This window comes from Loxodonta africana, chromosome 3 (assembly GCF_030014295.1).
Source record: "Loxodonta africana isolate mLoxAfr1 chromosome 3, mLoxAfr1.hap2, whole genome shotgun sequence".
Classification (NCBI taxonomy): domain Eukaryota; kingdom Metazoa; phylum Chordata; class Mammalia; order Proboscidea; family Elephantidae; genus Loxodonta; species Loxodonta africana.
The window spans coordinates 82,798,649-82,817,642 of NC_087344.1; the positions used below are offsets into that span (position 1 = coordinate 82,798,649).

The window sequence follows — 18,994 nt, forward strand, 5'->3', positions numbered from 1 at the left end:
CAGACATGTAAATGCGCGGCCAGGGCCCACGATCGAGATAGAGAGACTAGGAACTTTAATAGCGCCTGGAGTCGGGAAACCCGAGCTCTCCTCTGTTCTGACCAACCTTTGTATCGCCTCAGTTTGCCTGAGCAAATAACGGGGCCATCTTAGATGAACTCTGGAAGCCCAATCAATCCGACTCAAAGGAAGAGAAAGAATTGAGAGTTCGGATTTGTAAATCTGGGTGCCTGACAACAGAAGAACCCACAAGCTGCCTGCTGTGACTTCCCTTCTTCCGACCGGAAGAGAACGAGCTCGCGCGGGATAGAGTGGCGGGGCTTTGGCGCGTGGTGCACTGTGGGTCAGCAAGAGGCGCGGTCCTGTCCCGCCCTTAGGGCCATCCACGTGGCCGGCGGCGCGCGGTCCTTTTTTTTCCCCCGCGAGGTCTTCAAACTTTGGCTGTGGAGTGCGTGTCCGAGTTCTGGCCAATCGGATCTCCAGCACCCCGGGGAGGGGTGCTGCAGTCTTCCAGCTCTGGCGTCCAACCCCGAGCGCCTCCTCCGGCGTGGGGGACGGAGGCGGACCCCAGTGCGTGACTCAGTATTCCCGGCCTCAGACCCTCCTTCGGGGAGGAGTTTCCTCGTTACCGCGGTGCTTGAGTCGGCTCTCCGCCTCCTCGATCAGGCTGACTTCCCTTGCATCACAACATAACCGGGGTTTGAGGCCCTTTGAACCCTGAGCAGGGTGCGGAGCTGAGACCACACTACTCGGTTCACGTTCTTGCTCGTGCCAAGGTGAGTATCTTCTGTTACTGTCTCATCGTCCTTCCCGGGGAGATGGCCTCAGTCTTTGGCTACAGAGGTGTCCACCCGCGGGGTAGAGCGAAGAGCGCGGGCCATATTGGTTTCAGATTTGAGCGCCTCCTCTTATTTGTGTATCTTGGGTAAGTTTTCGGCTTCTCTGCGCCTCAGTTTCCTCAGCGGTAAAAAGAGTTCCTTCATCAGAGCTGTAGCAAGAATTAAATGAGATAAAGCCTTTAATGCGCCCAGCACGCATATGTGTGCAGTCTTAGTTGCCATCTTTTTGTTTGCTCAGCTCCACGATTTTTCCAGGAGCTCTGACTTTTCATGGCGGTTCAGAGATGCTTTGCAGAAGTGGCAGGAGGGGGATGAATTCGCTTGATTAGGCACCTGCCTTGGTTCTGGAAAAAGACGGGACTTTTTTTTCTGTTTCCGCACCTTGCTCCAGAGCTCTGTTAAAGTGAAACTCAGATCTGAACCCTCACCGAATGATGCTACTGTTAATTAACTCTTCTCTTCAGCCTGTCTATACCTAGGACAGTGGGCTCTCACTTAGGAGAGTCTTGATAGCTCTGATCATGCCTGTTACTTTTCCCAAGGTCTGAATTTCCTAATCTGTAATACAGGAGCAATCTCAATACAGTGCTGTCTGGGACCACTGGGGTTTCTTGATGATGTTAAAGTGCTTTTGGATTCTCCAGAGAAGATTCTTTCCAGGAATCCCAAGTAAAGGAAGAAGGTGATGGAGGCAGTGGCTTCCTTAAACACCCCTCCGGCTGGTCAAACTCCAGCTGTCGTATCTCCGCCGATTTGACTGTGTGCTGCATGTGCACTTGCGCGCGTGTGCTTATGGGCAGGCTATATAGGTTTTTTTTTATATAGGTTTGAGTTCAGACAGGTGACAGGCCCTGATTTCTGAGTACCCAGGTTTGTGGGGGAAACTGTTATATAAATAGAAAAATACAGCAATATGCTAATGACACCAGTACATAGGAGGAGCCAGAAATCTGAAGCTATCTGAAGGAAGAGCAGCAGTTAGGCAGGCAAGGGTGGGCTTGGGGACAGAAAGTATGCAGAGGACTGGAGTCAAGTGGTAGCTGATTCTGTAGGGTCGGGAACATGGAGTCTGAGATGAGGAGATGGAGAAATGAGGAAGGCAGGGGCCAGGTTATGAAGGGTATTACTGAGGAGTCTGGACTTTATCCTAAGGGTAAGGGAGAACTACAGAAGGAGTTTGAGCCTGGGAGTCAGATGGTCAGATTTGGTGGATGAATTGTTGGGGAAGGGGCCTCATTGGAAACAGATCCATGAACCATTACCATGGTCCAGGTAAGGGGTGATGGTGGTTGGAGCTAGGGCTGTGGCAATGGAGGTAGATATGGGTAGATTGAAGAAAGATTTGGAAAGTATGTATTTTTAAATACTTTTCACATTTTTTTTTTTTCACATACATCAAGAAGTACATGTAGTAGTATTGCAGGCTTAAGTCTTACAGTAGAGCTTAGAACAAACGTTATCATTTTTTATATTTAGAAGTAGTAACAAAATTTTTTAACCAGCTACACAGACCAAATCTGGGCTACCATTACATATTTAAGGTACTTTTCCAAGCCAACTTCTTTGTAAGTATGGGAAAAGATATCACTTATCAAAATCATGATCTGATAGTACTCAGAAATGCCTGAAAGAAACTGCAAATACTTTCTTTAGATGGCTTTTTTTTTTTTTTTTTTTAAAGTCCCCATAGATTAAACTGTGAGCATGTTGTCTCGTTTGCTTTAGCACTTGTTATTCTGAGCCTTGAATCTCTGGTGAGACAGAACATACAGAAAGAAGAGCATGGGCCAGGTGCTGTGCACAGTGCTTTAGGTATAGTGGACCTGAGATTCAGACCCAGGTCTGTGCAACCCAGAGCCTAAATTGTTCCTCTGTACTCTGCTGCTGGATTTGATGAGTAGTTTTGGTACCTAAGGGACATTCTGGTGCCCATGTCCAGGGAGAGTTGACTATATGGGACTGGGGTGGGAGGAATCAGTGCTTAGGTGATAAATGAAGATGTGAACTCTGTTGGGGAGTGAGAAGAGGATTAGAGGACAGGACCCTGAGGGACAACAACTTTTATGGGAGGCAGAAGAAAGACCAGGGCAGCCAGGGAAAATGTATGTAAATGCTACTCCTTTTTCCTGTGTCTCCAAGTTCCCTGCATCCAGGCAGCAAATATAGAGCCCTTCACTCTGAAGGGAAAAATGAGCCCCACAGAAAAAAAAACCTAGGACCTGAGTAGTGAGTAATAAAACCTAAGTTCTAATACTACCCTTTTCCCCTCCTCTCCCTACATAAGCCCAGGTTCTCTCTCTTATATCCAGGACTTCTCCCAAGATAACCTAAGCATTTCGAAAACGGAGTGCTGCTAGAAGTCCAGTTAGGCTGTGTCCTGACAAGCTCAGAGCCTGGAGTCTGTTAATGCAGGACTGGACTGAAAAGCTGCTGCCTCAGGCAGAAAAAGAGGAAGCCACAAGCTGACAGAGCAAAAAAACATTTTCTTCCACTGTGGCCCTTCCACTCCCATCTCTGGAGCTGTTGTTCTTTGTAGATCTTTGTTAGGTCTTTCTACCTCTGTAGGCCCTGCTTCCCACACTCCAGCTCTTTTGGTTTTCAGTTTTACCAGCAAAAGAAGGGGAGAAGCAGGCATCAAGTTTCTTCTTCCTTTTTCCCCAGGTGGGATTTTTGTTTAAGCTCTTACCCCAGGTGTAATTTCAGAGCCCTCTGGTGTGTGCTGGAAATCTGGAAGAGGCCAACAGGTCACTTGTTTGGGGACGAAGCTCAGAAAACTAGCCATATGCCCTGCTGCCAGTAGGCAGGCTAGTTTCTTCTCTGAAGCCCAGGTATGATTGCATGATCTCTGGGAAGTTTGTGTCCCTGGGAAGTTTGGTTACAAAGAGTGTTGTCCTCAGCTATCTGTGGTTTACTCTTCACATTGATCAGGTTTATTTGTTTGTTATTTGTATGCTTTTTAGCAGAAAAGAGTAGCTTTCATAACCAGGTTATACTAGACTATAAAATTCTTCCTGGGTCAGAAGTGTTAGGAAAGACAATTAGTGTGTTGGTTATGCTCACAACATGTTTTGTTCCCTGCTGAATCATAATACCCTTGATGCCCTTTAAGAATTTGGAAACAAAGGTTATATTTATGAAGGTATTTTGACAATGAAATCAATCCCAGGAAAGTGATATTTACAGTACTGATGAGATCAAGGTAAAAGGTTTTTACTATCCTATTTTTATTATCTCTTAGGGTGAGTGTTTCCTCTTCTTTCCATTTCATTTATATAGCTCCTGCTCATTCATTCTTTAATACTTAATTAAGGTATCACCTCCAAGAAGCCATTGTCACTTGGTCACTCTTTTCCTACAGCACTTGCATAGATTTCAGTCATAACTTTTATCAAGTTATACTGATTTACAAGCTTGTAAATTTCAAGAGGGCAGGGACCCTATTTGAATATGTGTGTCTCTAGGGTCTAGCACAAGGTTTAGAACATTTCAACATTTGCCGAAGGAATGAGTATTCTAGTGCATTTAGAGACTTCTAACATTCAAAGCTCTCCAGAGGGGTTTCTCCAGCCACCTACCTGCTTTGTTCAGTTGATAATTTTCTTGCATATAATTCACTATTTTTCTGCTGCGTAGAAGTCCTGTGTCTAGTTCCCACTTCCTGGGAAGATTTCCCCCTTGACCCTTGGGAAAGTCCAGCTCATTCTCAAAGCCAGTGTCATAAAAAAGGACATTCGGGCGGCCAACAAATACATGAAAAGAGGCACGAGATCGTTAGCCATTAGAGAGATATAAATCAAAACTACAATGGGATACCATCTCATTCCTGCAAAAATGGCAATGATTTAAAAAAAAAACAAAAACCCGGAAAGCAACAAATTGCTGCCGAGGTTGTAGGGCAATTGGAACTCTCCTGCATTGACGGTGGGATTGCAAAATGATACAACCACTGTTGAAGACGGTATGGCACTTCCTCAAAATGCTAGAGATAGAAATACCTTATGATCCAGCAATCCTACTCCTTGGAATATGTCCTAGAGAAATAAGAGCCTTCACACGAACAGATATATGCACACCCATGTTCACTGCAGCACTGTATATAATAGCAAAAAGATGGAAGCAACCAAGGTGCCCATGATTGGAGGAATGAATAAGTAAATTATGGTATATTCACATAATGGAATACCAATGCAATGATTAAGAACAATGATGAATCCGTGAATATAACATGGAGGAATGTGGAAGGCATTATGCTGAGTGAAATTAGTCAGTTGCGAAAGGACAAATATTGTATGAGACCACTATTATAAGAACTCAAGAAATAGTTTAAAACACAGACGAAAATATTCTTTGGTGGTTATGACGGTGGGGAGGGAGGGAGCGGGTATTCACTAATTAGATAGTAGACAAGAACTATTTTAGGTGAAGGGGAAAACAACATACAATGCAGGAGAGGTCAGCACAACTGGACTAAACCATAAGCTAAGAAGTTTTGTGAATACAACCAAACCCTTCGAGAGCCAGAGTAGCAGAGTTAGGGGTCTGGTGACCATGGTTTCAGGGAACGTCTAAGTCAGTTGGCATAACAAAATGTATTAAGAAAACGTTCTGGGTCCTACTTTGGTGAGTGGCATCTGGGGTCTTAAACCCTAGCAAGCGGCCATCTAAGATGCATCAATTGGTCTCAACCCACCTGGAGCAAAGGAGAATGAAGAACACCAAGACATAAGGTAAATATGAGCCCAAGAGACAGAAAGGGCCACATAAACTAGAGACTGCATCAGCCTGAGACTGAAAGAACTAGACGGTGCCTGGCTACCACTGATAACTGCCCTGACAGGGGACACAACAGAGAATCCCTGATGGAGCAGGAGAAGAGTAGGATGCAGAGCTCAAATTCTCATAAAAAGACCAGGCTTAATGGTTTGACTGAGACTAGAGGGACCCTGGAGGTCATGGCCCCCGGATCCTTTGTTAGCCCAAGACTGGAACCATTCCCGAAGCCAACACTTTAGACAGGGATTGGACTGGACTATAAAACAGAAAAAGATACTGGAGAGGAGTGAGCTTCTTGGCTTAAGTAGACACATGAGACTATGTGGGCAGCCCCTGTCTGGAGGCGAGATGAGAAGGCAGAGGGGGACAGGAGCTGGTTGACTGGACACGGGGAATACAGGGTGGAGAGGAGTGGGCTGTCACATTAGGGGGAGAGTAGGAAGGAGTACATAGCGAGGTGTATATAAATTTTTCTAGGAGAGACTGACTTGATTTGTAAACTTTTGCTTAAAGCACATACACACACAAAGAATAGATACACACAAAGGAGGAAGAGGGAGGGGAAATCATTCTAGGTAGTAGACGCGTATTACTTTTGGTGATGGGAAAGGCAAGACAAAATATGGGTGAAGTCGTCACATCTTGACCAAGGTAAATAAAGACACTAAGAAGTACACGATAAAAAGGGTCAGTTTCGGTAAATGCTACAACATATACAGTTTTGCAACAACTGTAAAGACAACCAAAAAACGTGTGTGGTGGTTGTTGTTGCTAGGTGCCATCAAGTCGGCTCCAACTCATAGCAACCCTATGCACAACAGAGTGAAACGCTGCCTGGTCCTGCGCCATACTCACAAATGCTGTTATGCTTGAGCCTATTTTTGCAGCCACTGTGTCAATCCATCTCATTGAGGACCTTCCTCTTTTTCGCTGACCCTGTAGTTTACCAAGCATGATGTCCTTCTCCAGGGACCTATCCCTCCTGATAACATGTCCAAAGTATGTGCAACGTAGTCTTGCCATCCTTGCTTCTAAGGAGCATTCTGGTTGTAATTCTTACAAGGCAGGTTTGTTCATTCTTTGGCAGTCTGTGGCATATTCAGTGTTCTTCACCAACACCACAATTCAAAGGCCTCAATACTTCTTCGGTCTTCCTTATTCATTGTCCAGCCTTTGCATGCATACGAGGTGATTGAAAACAAGATGGCATTGGTCAGGTGTGCTTTAGTTCTCAAGGTGACATCTTTGCTTGTCAACACTTTAAAGAGTTCTTTTGCAGCTGATTTGCCCAAGGCAACGCGCCTTTTGGTTTCTCAACTGCTGCTTTCATGGTTGATTGTGGATCCAAGTAAAATGAAATCCTTGACAACTTCAGTCTTTTCTCCATTTATCATGATATTGCTTATTGGTCCAGTTGTGAGGCTTTTTGTTTTCTTTATGTTGAAGCATAATCCATACTGAAGGCTGTGGTCTTTGATCTTCATTAGTAAGTGCTTCAAGTCCTCTTCACTTTCAGCAAACAAGATTATGTCATCTGCATAACACAGGTTGTTAATGAGTCTTTCTCCAATCCTGATGCCCCATTCTTCTCATATAAGACAGGAAAGAAAGGACCAAAATGGGTGCCAGAAGAAACTTTGAAACTTGCACTTGAACATCAAGTAGCTAAAGTGAATAGAAAAAATGATGAAGTAAAAGAACTGAACAGAAGATTTCAAAGGGTGGCTTGAGAAGACAAAGTATAGTATTATAATGACACGTGCAAAGACCTGTAGATAGAAAACCAAAAAGGAAGAACATGCTTGGCATTTCTCAAGCTGAAAGAACCAAAGAAAAAATTTAAGCCTCGAGTTGCAATATTGAAGGATCTACAGGGAAAATATTATATGATGCAGGAACTATCAAAAGAATATGGAATGAATACACAGAGTCACTGTACCAAAAAGAATTGGTCAATGTTCATCCATTTCAGGAGGCAGCATATGATGAGAAACTGATGGTAGTGAAGGAAGAGGTCTAAGCTGCACCAAAGGCATTGGCGAAGAACAAGGGTCCATGAGCTGACAGAATACCAATTGAGATGTTTCAACCAAGGGATGCAGTGCTGGAAGTGCTCACTCATCTACGCCAAGAAATTTGGAAGACAACTACCTGGCCAACCGACTGGAAGAGATCCAAATTTATGTCTGTTCCCAAGAAACATGATCCAACCAAATGTGAAAATCATTGAACAATATCATTAATACCACATGGAAGTAAAATTTTGCTGAAGATCATTCAAAAGTGGCCGCAGCAGTGTATCGACGGGGAACTGCCAGAAATTCAAGCCGGATTCATAAGAGGACGTGGAACCAGGGATGTCATTGCTGATGTCAGATGGATCCTGGCTGAAAGTGGAGAATACCAGAAGGATGTTTACTTGTGTTTTATTGGCTGTGTAAAGGCATTCTACCATGTGGATCATAACAAATTATGGATAACATTGCAAAGAATGAGAATTCCAGAACAGTTAATTGTGCTCATGAGGAACCTGTACATAGATCAAGAGACAGTTGTTTGAATAGAACAAGGTGATACTGCATGGTTTAAAGTCAGGAAAGGTGTGCGTCAGGGTTGTGTGTGGTTACGTAGGTAAACATGGATGCACCTATGTGTAATGAAAGGCATATATGAGTAAATGCTTGTGCATATATGGGTGTTTCTGGAGGCATATGTATGTACATATTTTTATGTGCTGCATATATAACAAATCATGTAGGATATGGAGTTACAGAGGCTTGATAGACATATCCACATTACTCAGGATTCTTTTACTCGGTTGAAAGTCTTGGGAGCATAGTCTCAGGGGACAGTGTAGTCAACTGGCATAACACAGTTCACAAAGATATAATGTTCTATATCCTAAGTTGGTGAGTAGCACCTTACCAAGCAGGCCTACAAATGGCCACCTAAGATACAGCTATTGGTCTCTACTTGTGTGGAGCAAAAGAAAACGAAGGAAATCAAAGGCTCAAGGAAGAAATTAATCTACGGGACTAATAGCCCACAGGAACCAAGGCCCCTTCTAACCTTAGACCAGAAGAACTAGATGTTGCCCGGCTACCACTACTGACCCTTTTCACCTGGAATACATTGGAAGGTCCCAGAGAGAATGGAAGAAAAATGTAGAACAAAACTCAAATTCCTAAAAAAAGGCCCAACCTGCTAGACCAACAGAAACTAGAGGAACCTCCAAGACTATTCCCCTAAGATACTCTTTGAACTAGGCACTGAAGCTGATCCTGTAGGTCACCTTTCAGCCAAATAATAGATTGGCTTATAAAATAAGCAGTATCACTTGTGAGTAATGTGCTTCCTTAAACAATCACCTGTAAGAGATCAAATGGTGAACACTCACCCAAAAGCAAAGGTGAGAAGGCTAGGAGTGGAAGGGAAGCTAGATCAATGGAAACAAAACAAAAAGAATGCAAATACTGAGAATGCCGACACACTGTAAGAATTGTAACTTAGGTCATGGAACAATCTACAAAATTTTTTTAAGGGGAACGTGATTTGCTGTGTAAACTTTCACCTAAAACACAATACGATATTATTAAAAAATTTATATTTTTATCTAAGAGTTCTCTTGTGCAAGTACTAGAGAATCACAATAGTCATTTCAGAGAAGGGGAAAAAAAAAAAAAAGCCAATGGCACTATGCCCTGGTCCTTACCCTGTAAGATTCTCTTCCTTTTCTGTAGCACATCGTACACAGGCCTGTTGTGAGACTTTGCGGTGCAGTGATTTACATAATATGGCCCTTCTAGCCATGCATGGTCTTGTGTGTCTTATAAAATCATTGGGTGAGACTATGCAAATAAGGTGCTCATGGCCCACCAAGGAAATTGGACAGCTTGATAACAATGCAAATAAGTTGCATGGAACCTGTAAAAATGGCGTGGGGATGGTATCTGACCTTCTCTAACTTCACAAGCGGGAAGGAGAATCAAGAACAACAGCCCAAGGCTGATTCCTATGAGGTGGCGGTCAGATATGCCTCCTTTCTCCACCATCTGTACCGATTCTGATACCAACCATCCCTCTTCACTCTCTACTGGTTTCAATAATTCATTGCACTGGCCACACAGAAATCACAGACCATACTCACAATTATGAGGTTTATTAGGGAAATAACAGATTACAATTCAGGCTCAGGAACACGTAAGAATACAGTTCTTCCACCAGGGCAGCCACTTCACAGCCAGGCACACAAGCACAGCTCTCCCTGGCCCTGGGCCTCTGCCCAGAGGCACTCAGCTTTCTCTCTCTGGGGGCCGGGAAGCCTACTGTGTTATTTCCTGCTGCAGGGTCTCTGCTACTGGGTCTCTCCTGCCACCACTTCTCACTGTCTTCAGGGTTACACTCGCTCTCCTACTCTCTCGGTCTCCTGCTTCCAGAAGCTTCTCAGCACGGGGATCCTGGGTCCAAAAGATGTACTGTCTCCTGGCTGTTCTTCTTTGGTGGTGATGTGCCGTTTCTTCTCTTTCCCGCCTCTGGGGTGGCTCATTTCAAACCCAGCAGAATGGCAAAACTGACCAATCCCTTTGGTGGGCCGCAATTACCATATCTGCACAGTCCTACCCAATCACTTGGGTGGGAGTTACGAGATCATGGCTAGAAAGGCCACACAAAAGTGATCCATCACACCACAGAACCCTTGTGGGTGGTGTGACCATGCAAATAAGGTGTATGCAACCCTAATGAGTAGATGGGTCAGTTTTGGCATTTGCTAGGCTTAAAAAGAGAGCCAGTCCCAGAGCAGAGAGGAGACCTCACTACCATGAGGAAAAAAGACCCAAGAGCTGAGCATATCTTTAGACCCAGGATCCCTGCGTTGAGAACCTCCTATGCCCAGGAGATGGAGAGAGCTGTAACGCTGGAGATGGTGTGAGAAAATAGAGGTCGTGGCAAGTGCAGCAGAGAAACAGCAGCAGCAGCAGAACCAGGACACTGGCACAAGATGGCCCAGTGGGGTTCTAGGCCCACAGAACAGGGTGTCTACAGTGGGTGTGTTGATCCACAGGGGAGAGAGAGCTGAGCTTCTCCAGGCAGGAGGCTTCCTGGTGGAGTGGGGTGCCTCCAGGCACTTATTGGTGGAGCTAAGGAGCTTTGTAACACTTGCCTGAGCAGGATAGAGGACAGGCTGAAAGGAGCCTATGCTCGGGGGAGGAAGCGTCTAAGAGGAGCCTGTCTTCAGGGGGCCAAGTGCGAGGGCCCAGGCCCAAGCAGGGCTCAGCGGTAGAGGCCTGCCTGTGGGCGAGACCAGAGAAGCAGCTATCCTGATCAAGGAACTATATTCTAAGTTGTATCTGTCACTTCCCTAATAAACCCCGTAGCTGTGAGTATTATGTGAGTCTGTGTGGCCATTGCAACTGATTATCAAATCCGGCAGAGAAGTAGAGAGTGCTGTGGAAGGGATGGCTGGTGTCAGAATTGGTAAAAAGGTTAGTGAGAGGAGGGTATGTCTGATCTGTAGTTCATAGGAATCAGATTTTGCTGATGTTGATCTTGATTCTCCTCCCTCTTGTGAAGTTAAATGAGGAAGTCTGATGCCACCATATTTACAGGCTTAGAACGTGTGTTTTTATAGGTTTGTGCTTACCTGACTTATTTGTGCCTTTTCCCATTAACTCTTTGGGTCCTTGGCTCTACCAGTACTTAGCTGTTAATTTGGGGCAAATAATTTCACCTCTCTAAGCTTCCATTTTCTCATCTGAAAAATGATAACAGTTGCTTTGTGGGAGCCCACTCAGGCCTACCAGCATGGGTGATCAGACCTCTGTGAAAGGGAGTCTCTGTCATTCTGACAACCTCCTGGGAACGTTCATATCACCCTCAAGAGAAGTGACCTCTTCCTGGGCCTATTCTGTTACCTGGTCTTGCTTTGTCTCACATTGGCTTTTACCTGCTTAAACTGGCTTGAAACCTTATTTAGTCAAGGTTGGATACTTCTGAGTGTACACCTCATCTTTGCTGTTAGATATTGGAGCTCTTTAACACAGACCTTTAGAAGGAAGGGCAGCTAAGCCAGGCTGGTTGTCTGGTTAGTATTTATTCAGGAATTGCTGACTTTGGTTCTGGGTACCCTGTCTCAGTTGCTTCTGCCTATAGGAACATACATACATTTACATATTTGTTTTACCACCACCTTTGCTCCCCCTTCCCCCATCCATCACTCACCAATGTTTGGCACAGGTCTTGACAAGTAGGTGGCTGAGCTCCCAAGCTACAGCACTGACTCCCACACCATTCTCTTCCCATCTTTGTTTCAGGAGGCAATGATGACTTCCCATGTCCTCCTGCATACTGGGCAGAAGATGCCTCTCATTGGACTGGGCACCTGGAAGAGTGAGCCTGGCCAGGTGAGGGATGGAAGAAGAAGAGGGGAGCTTCTTGAGCCTCTGTCACAGAAAAGGCAGGATTTAGGACACTGGGTTTTCCCTGACAGCCCCCCACCTCATATTCCACTTTTTGTAGGGATGGGCCTGGAGGGCAGTGGGGAGGGAGAGGTAAGGCAAGAAGGCACCAGCAGTGGGTCCTTGGCTCCCCCAGCTGCCTTCACCTTCTGAGCTTACTCAGAAGAGGGGCTGAGAGCCCCAGTAGGGCCAAGGGTGTAGGAAAGGAATCATTTTTCTAACTGAATCTGTACTGTGTGCCATGGCAGATGTGGGGCCCACATGTGGATGCACATTTACATGTGTGACTGTCCACAGCAGTGACAGCAACCTTTGTTGTTTCTGGCATTGGGGGAGTTGACTTCCCTGTATCACTTCTCATTCACAGCACTCCCTAAGTCCCCTTTGCCTTATCACTCTGTGCTGTGGTCATGTCTTTTCTCCCACACCCGGATTTTGGGGGCTGGGTCTCTCCCTAGAGTTCACATATAGCTGGGCACAGAGCAGGTGTCAGGGTTTGAAGAATAACTAGGTCAGCTGTGTAGACCAAGGATCAGCATGCTTTTTCGTAAAGGACCAGAGAGTTAATATTTTAGGCTTTGCTGGACAAGAGGCAAAATGGAGGCTGTTATGTAGGCACTTATATAACCATTTAATAAGTAACCATTTAAAAATGTAAAAACCATTCTTAGTTCAAAAACTTTAAAAAAGAAAAAAACAAACAGAAAAGGCAGCTGCCATAGTTTATTAACCTCTGGTATAGACCGTCACAGCCCGGGGGAGCCTAGGGATGGAGACCTGCTTTCCTAGGGTTGACATAGCACCTGGGGTAGGGGATCTCCCCAGGGTTTTTCCATGTTTCTTGGAAACCTGAGTCAGACTCTAGAGAAGTTTGGGGATCAAGTTTGGGAGGGACTCCAGCAGGGAGAACAGTGGCCTCTGTCTGGGATTTAGTCCGGTGTTTATGTTGCGGTTGGGTGATCTCTGCCATTTTCCCTTTGCTTTCCTTCCTACAGCTGTCTAGGACCCTGGAGCCAAGGTCCTGTTGATCTGGGCAGGCATTCTATACATCCTGGGGACAAGTCCAGGAGCTAGGTCAATGCAGAGTATGGGCCCTTGACTTAGGTCATGGACACAGAAGCAAGGCCAAAGTCAGGGTTATAGAATAGCAGGAGTAAGGTCAGGAGTGTGGGTAACCACACCTAGCTGGGGATCTTGAATGCGAAGCCAGGCACTCACAGGAAGTGTTTTGAGTGCTTTGTGGCAAGGGCTTGATACCTTGGGTACTTCCATGTTTCTAGTCTAGTTTTTAGCAGATTGACTTACCTATCCTTCTACTCGATGGCTGCTTTCTTCTCTCCCACCTAGGGACTCTGGGCTCAACTTTTTCACCTTCCTTGGTATTTTCCCTGTCATCTCCTGCTGGCCCTGAGCCTCCAGAGCTCACTCTGCCTACATGACTCCCCAAGGGCCTTTTCCTGTGTAGCCTTGGCCTAGGAATGTGTCATGTTCCCTAACCAGCTCCTCAGGGTTGGAGAGCTGTCTCTATGACCTGTACTTCTATTTTTCCATCTATCTTTTAATTCAAAAATATTTACCAAATCCTTCTTTATGTTAGATCCTGGGAACACGTGGGTTAGTTTTTTGCTGGGCTGTGCTGAGATAATGAGTAGGAAGGGAGCTTGGAGGCTGGTGGGATGAGGGCAGCACAAAGGATTTGGGTCCTCTGAAGAAGCTTCTGGTCCTGTAGACTACAGCCGTCTTCCATCTTCTCATCTCCACCGCATGGATGGCCCTGGTATATTCCTGTCTTTCTATCAGTAACCCTCGAAATGTTGGGAGTAGGGCAATTTCTGGATGAGACCAACAGAGCTAAAACCTTTGCTTCTTTTACCTGACAGGTGAAAGAAGCTATTAAGTATGCCTTGAGAGTTGGCTACCGCCACATTGACTGTGCTGCTATCTATGGCAATGAGGCTGAGATTGGAGAGGCCCTGAAGGAGAACGTGGGACCAGGCAAGGTGAGAACTAGGGCTACAGAGGAGTGGGATGGGAGAGTTCAGAGCCTGGTGCTCGAGGGTAGAGGGACACCAGTACTAGAATCCTTTTAGTTTCTCCCCCAGAGGTGAGGTTGGGTGAGACTGGATGCCCGTGGCCTTCTCTCTATGGTCCTTGCCCCCTGTACCAGGAGGTGTTACGGGAGCATCTGTTTGTGACATCTAAGCTGTGGAACACCAAACACCACCCTGAGGATGTGGAACCTGCCCTCCGGAAGACCCTGGCCGATCTCCAGCTGGAGTATTTGGACCTGTACCTGATGCACTGGCCTTATGCCTTTGAGTGAGCTTTTGCCAGGGTCTTTTTTTATCTGGGAAGGCGGGGGATCTGGGTTGGGTAGTGTTAAAAAGTTTGTCTTAAGTCCCAGTTGGCAGAGCAGGATAGGAACACTCATCTGGGAAGTAAGTTCTGGAGCTTGCTATGGGATCTCTGAGCCTTTTAGCCAGGAATTTAGCTACAGAAAAAGGAATGTGGCTTAATGTGGCATGTATCCTGGGGCGTGCATGGGTGGTCGGTCCCTCCTACTCCCTTTGTTCATTTGGGAAATATATACTGACTCTTCTTTTGAGCTAAGTCCTAGGTTGCAGTAACAAACAAGTGCCAGCAGAGGGTGTGACAGGAGCCTACTGTCAGTACTGCATCCTATGCTGGAAGTAGGTTGGAAGAGCATGTAAGTCCCTGAGGAGGAAGGAGCTAAGGAAGACTTCCCAGAGAAGATGTTATCTGGGTCTAGGAAGAAAAGAAGGGGGAATGGGCATTCCATGTGGAATTAACACCTGAGTCATGATCTGGACTGGTATAAAAACACTGTTTCTTTGGCCTCTTTGGAGTTGGGGCATGGCACAGAGTAGCTGGATGGGCAGATAGGGCAGGAGCCTGGGATTTATGCCCACACTCGGGGCTGTTCCACACTCAGGCAGGGAGACAACCCCTTCCCTAAGAATGCGGATGGGACGATACGCTATGACCCCACCCACTACAAGGAGACCTGGAAGGCTCTAGAGACACTGGTGGCCAAGGGGCTGGTGCGGGCACTGGGCCTGTCCAACTTCAACAGCCGGCAGATCGACGATGTGCTCAGTGTGGCCTCTGTGCGTCCAGCTGTCCTGCAGGTGAGCGTGGCAAGCATACCAGCTGTTTAGGATGTATGCACAGAGCATGAGTGAGCAAGTGATGCCCCTAATAAGTGGAAATGGCTGGAAGTTGTCAGAGTGTGCAAGTCCTCAGCATAAAAGTGGGTATTCAATCCCTGGGAGAGAATGACGTCACCAGTGGCGAAGAGAATGGGAAAAGCGGGCTGAGGAAGAGGGGAGCATCAGCAAAGCGGGGTTGGTCAGGACATGCATGTGTGAGCGGGGCTGGACAAGCTGGGTGTGGCCACTTTTGGTGATGAGCTGTTTTCTGGCTCAGGTGGAATGCCACCCATACCTGGCTCAGAAGGAGCTGATTGCTCACTGCCATGCACGTGGTCTGGAGGTGACTGCTTATAGCCCTCTGGGCTCCTCTGATCGTGCTTGGCGGGATCCTGATGAGCCTGTCCTGCTTGAGGATCCAGTGGTCCTGGCACTGGCTGAAAAATATGGCCGGTCTCCAGCTCAGGTCTTGCTCAGGTGCGTGCAGTGTTGGGGAAAGGGAGTCTGTGGGGACAAGGGACCCTGGGTTTGGAAGGCAAGGGTTGAAGGGTTCCCTAGGAGCTTGCAGTGTGATCTGGGTGGAGGGCACTGTGAGGCATGTTGCCTGTTCTGGTGGGCCTCAGGGGCTCCAGGAGCTCAGAGAAGGCAGCGTGGAGGATGAAACAGTGCTCAGAAACACTAACAACTGTTCCTCATCTACCTCAATCCCCCGCCTTAGATGGCAGGTCCAGAGGAAAGTGGTGTCCATTCCCAAGAGTATAACTCCTTCCCGAATCCTTCAGAACATTCAGGTATGTGATGGTCCTGCCTCCTTTAGCTTTTTGGGTCACAGTCTGGTCCCAACTCTCTGGCTATGAAGGCAGTTCTTTGGAACCCCAGCTTCTATTTACAAGACTGGCTTTAGTGACCCCCTCTACCCCTCCTTTCACCCCCAGGTGTTTGACTTCACCTTCAGCCCAGAAGAGATGAAACAGTTAGATGGTTTGAACAAAAATTGGCGATACATTGTGCCCATGCTTACGGTGAGGATTTATCAACCCCCAGAGTTAGGGAACATGAGATCTGGGTAAGATTCTGCCCCGGGTCTGGCCTCAGGCTGTTGCTCAGGGGAAGGACAGAATGTTAGTGGTGGTAGTGGGGCATTGCTGTCCAGGACACAAGGGTCTCTTTCCAGTTTATTGAGCTCCAAGAAGTAGTACAGCTCAGGGATAAGAAGCATTCCCTGGGAGTCCCAGTCCTGCCTCTTAATATCTTGTAACCTATAACAAGTTATTTAACTTCCCTAAGTTTCAGCTTCCTATCTGTAATGTGAGCCCAGTTCCTGACACATGGTAGGTTCTAAGTAAATGGTATCAGTGAGGGGAACCCACAAGGTATTCTTGACCTTGTTAGGGGGGTCTGGGTGGGTTGGAGCCTGCTGTACACAGGGAAATAAACAGTTCCCTAGCACTTAATCTCAGCTGAGACTGTTGGCTATACTGTGGGTTTGGTGCTGTAATGCTTCTAATGCCATGGCATTCTCTGAGGCCAGGGGCCCAATCACTGCCATGTGGCATAGTGATGTAGGGTAAGTGAGGCTGTTCGGCAAGCTTTGGGGGAGGTACCCTGATTCTTTGTAATGTCAGCTCCTGCTAATGGAGTCATATGTCCATCTCTTTTTTCAGGTGGATGGGAAGCGGGTCCCAAGAGATGCGGGGCACCCTCTGTACCCTTTTAATGACCCATACTGAGGCCACAGCTCTCTGGCGTGCCTTCCAGCTCACCTGCTATGAGGTTCTGATATCCCCAGAAAGGGAGTTATTAAAGCTACTGGAGGATCCACACTGCTTGCTTGTCTTATCTTTCTGGTTAGGTCTGGGAAGGAAGAGGTTTTCTTTAGGAAAGCCATACCTAGGGCTGCTGGGTCTGACCTGCCCTGAAGGCAAACTTCCTTTTCTTTCCTGGTTCTGGGGAACCTACCTACTAGGCAGCTGAATTCCCAACTGCATGCCCTCATTCAGGTTATTAGAGGAGGTGCGCCATCTAGTGGCATCTGAGCAATGCGTGCTTCCCTGGAGTTGTCTTATGGAGAACCAAAAAAAAAAAAACCAAACCCATTGCAATCAAGTCAGTTCTGACTCATAACAACCCTATAGCACAGAGTAGAACTGCCCCACAGGGTTTCCAAGGAGTACCTGGTGGATTCGAACTGCTGACCTTTTAATTAGCAGCCATAGCTCTTAATCACTACACTCCCAGGGTTTCTGTCTTATGGAGAATGTCAGAAATTAGTCACCTCAGAGGACTGCGAACAGGGGAGTGAGTCTTCTGTGATTTCATGGCAGTGCTGGGCCTGGGCCTTGAGTTTCCATCCCCCTGTTCTGGTCAGTAGCGAGCCTGGCTGGCACAGTGGTTAAGTGTTCAGCTGCTAACTGAAAGGTTGGTGGTTCCAATCCACCAGCCATTGGGTGGGAAAAAAGATAAATGGCAGTCTGCTTCCGTAAATATTACAGCCTTGGAAGCCTTGTGGGGCAGCTCTACTCTGTCCTAGAAGGCTGCTATGAGTCTGAATCAACTCGACAGCAATGGGGAGTTCTGGCCAATGTTGGGCTAGGAATGTGAGGACCTCAGATAGGGGTACCAGTTTGCAAAATCATGAAAGGTAAGGACAGGGGCTTTTTCTCTCAGACATTGCAGCCTGTGTGCACAGGCTACCTGAAGGAGGCAAGGTCAGGCTCAAGGCTTGTTACTCTGCACCTAGGGTCCTATCTTTTTTTTTTTAAATAATTTTTATTGAGCTTGAAGTGAACGTTTACAAATCAAGTCAGTCTGTCACATATAAGCTTATATACACCTTACTCCGTACTCCCACTTACTCTCCCCCTAATGAGTCAGCCCTTCCAGTCTCTCCTTTCGTGACAGTTTTGCCAGTTTCTAACCACCTCTACCCTCCTATCTACCCTCCAGACAGGAGATGCCAACACAGTCTCAAGTGTCTATCTGATACAAGTAGCTCACTCTTCAGCATCTCTCTCCAACCCATTGTCCAGCCCCTTCCATGTCTGATGAGTTGTCTTCGGGAATGGTTCCTGTCCTGAGCCAACAGAAGGTTTGGGGACCATAACCGCCGGGATTCCTCTAGTCTGAGTCAGACCATTAAGTCTGGTCTTTTTATAATTTGGGGTCTGCATCCCACTGATGTCCTGCTCCCTCAGGGTTTCTGTGTTGTGCTCCCGGTCAGGGCAGTCTTCGGTTGTTAGGGTCCTATCTTATTAGCTTTATAGTCCCACCAAAGGCCACTGAAAACCAGGTTTTAGGAAAGTGTTTGGCAAATGCTTCACAACTCCAGTCACACAAAACTCATTTCAGTTTGCCAGAAGAACCACTGCTCCTCATTCAGCAAATGCGGGTTAGACAAAAGGCTAGACCCTGGGGATATATGAAAACACGTAAGGTTCCTGTAGTCTACTTGAGGAGATGCACTAAGTAACTGGATAATTTAATTACGGTTAGAAGTGTTATGAAGAAGTGCAGGGCAAGAAGCTGATTGATTTAATCAGCTGAGATGGGAAGGATGAATAGGGATTAATTAAAGGAGGTGAGAGTAAGAATATTATAACATGTAGGTTGAACAGCTTGAGGGAAAGCCTGGAAGGAGCTTTTGGAAAAACCCAAAGAAGGCTTGTGTGACAGAAACTGAAAGGGGGGAGAAAGACTGGCATGGAATGATGCTGTAATTGGGAGGGGCCTGGCGATGCAGGGCCTAGGAGATTGTTCA

At 46.6% G+C, this 18,994-nt stretch overlaps 1 protein-coding gene across 3 annotated transcripts; it reads left to right on the forward strand.

Moving 5' to 3' along the window:
* The first annotated feature begins 415 nt into the window (after positions 1-415).
* Positions 416-17,060, forward strand: AKR1A1 (aldo-keto reductase family 1 member A1). 3 transcript variants are annotated; one of them, XM_064281892.1, is made up of 10 exons: positions 416-776; positions 3,543-3,667; positions 11,924-12,013; positions 13,948-14,067; positions 14,235-14,386; positions 15,021-15,216; positions 15,515-15,714; positions 15,956-16,028; positions 16,173-16,259; positions 16,902-17,060. In XM_064281892.1, the coding sequence occupies exons 3-10, from the start codon at positions 11,930-11,932 to the stop codon at positions 16,965-16,967; spliced, it is 978 nt and encodes a 325-aa protein (XP_064137962.1). In that variant the 5' UTR covers positions 416-776; positions 3,543-3,667; positions 11,924-11,929; the 3' UTR covers positions 16,968-17,060. The 3 variants fall into 3 exon arrangements, with proteins under 3 accessions (XP_064137962.1, XP_003415618.2, XP_023410452.2); XM_003415570.4 differs by lacking the exon at positions 3,543-3,667 and having other exon boundaries at positions 420-776; XM_023554684.2 differs by lacking the exons at positions 416-776; positions 3,543-3,667 and adding an exon at positions 13,063-13,844.
* Positions 17,061-18,994: the final 1,934 nt, after the last annotated feature.

Excerpts from the sequence above, each read along its gene's own strand:
- AKR1A1 (XM_064281892.1), top strand. The coding sequence starts at position 11,930 with ATGATGACTTCCCATGTCCTCCTGCATACTGGGCAGAAGATGCCTCTC. Across the intron at positions 15,217-15,514 it reads TGCGTCCAGCTGTCCTGCAG|GTGGAATGCCACCCATACCT; the intron begins GTGAGCGTGGCA and ends TTTCTGGCTCAG. Across the intron at positions 15,715-15,955 it reads CCAGCTCAGGTCTTGCTCAG|ATGGCAGGTCCAGAGGAAAG; the intron begins GTGCGTGCAGTG and ends CCCCCGCCTTAG.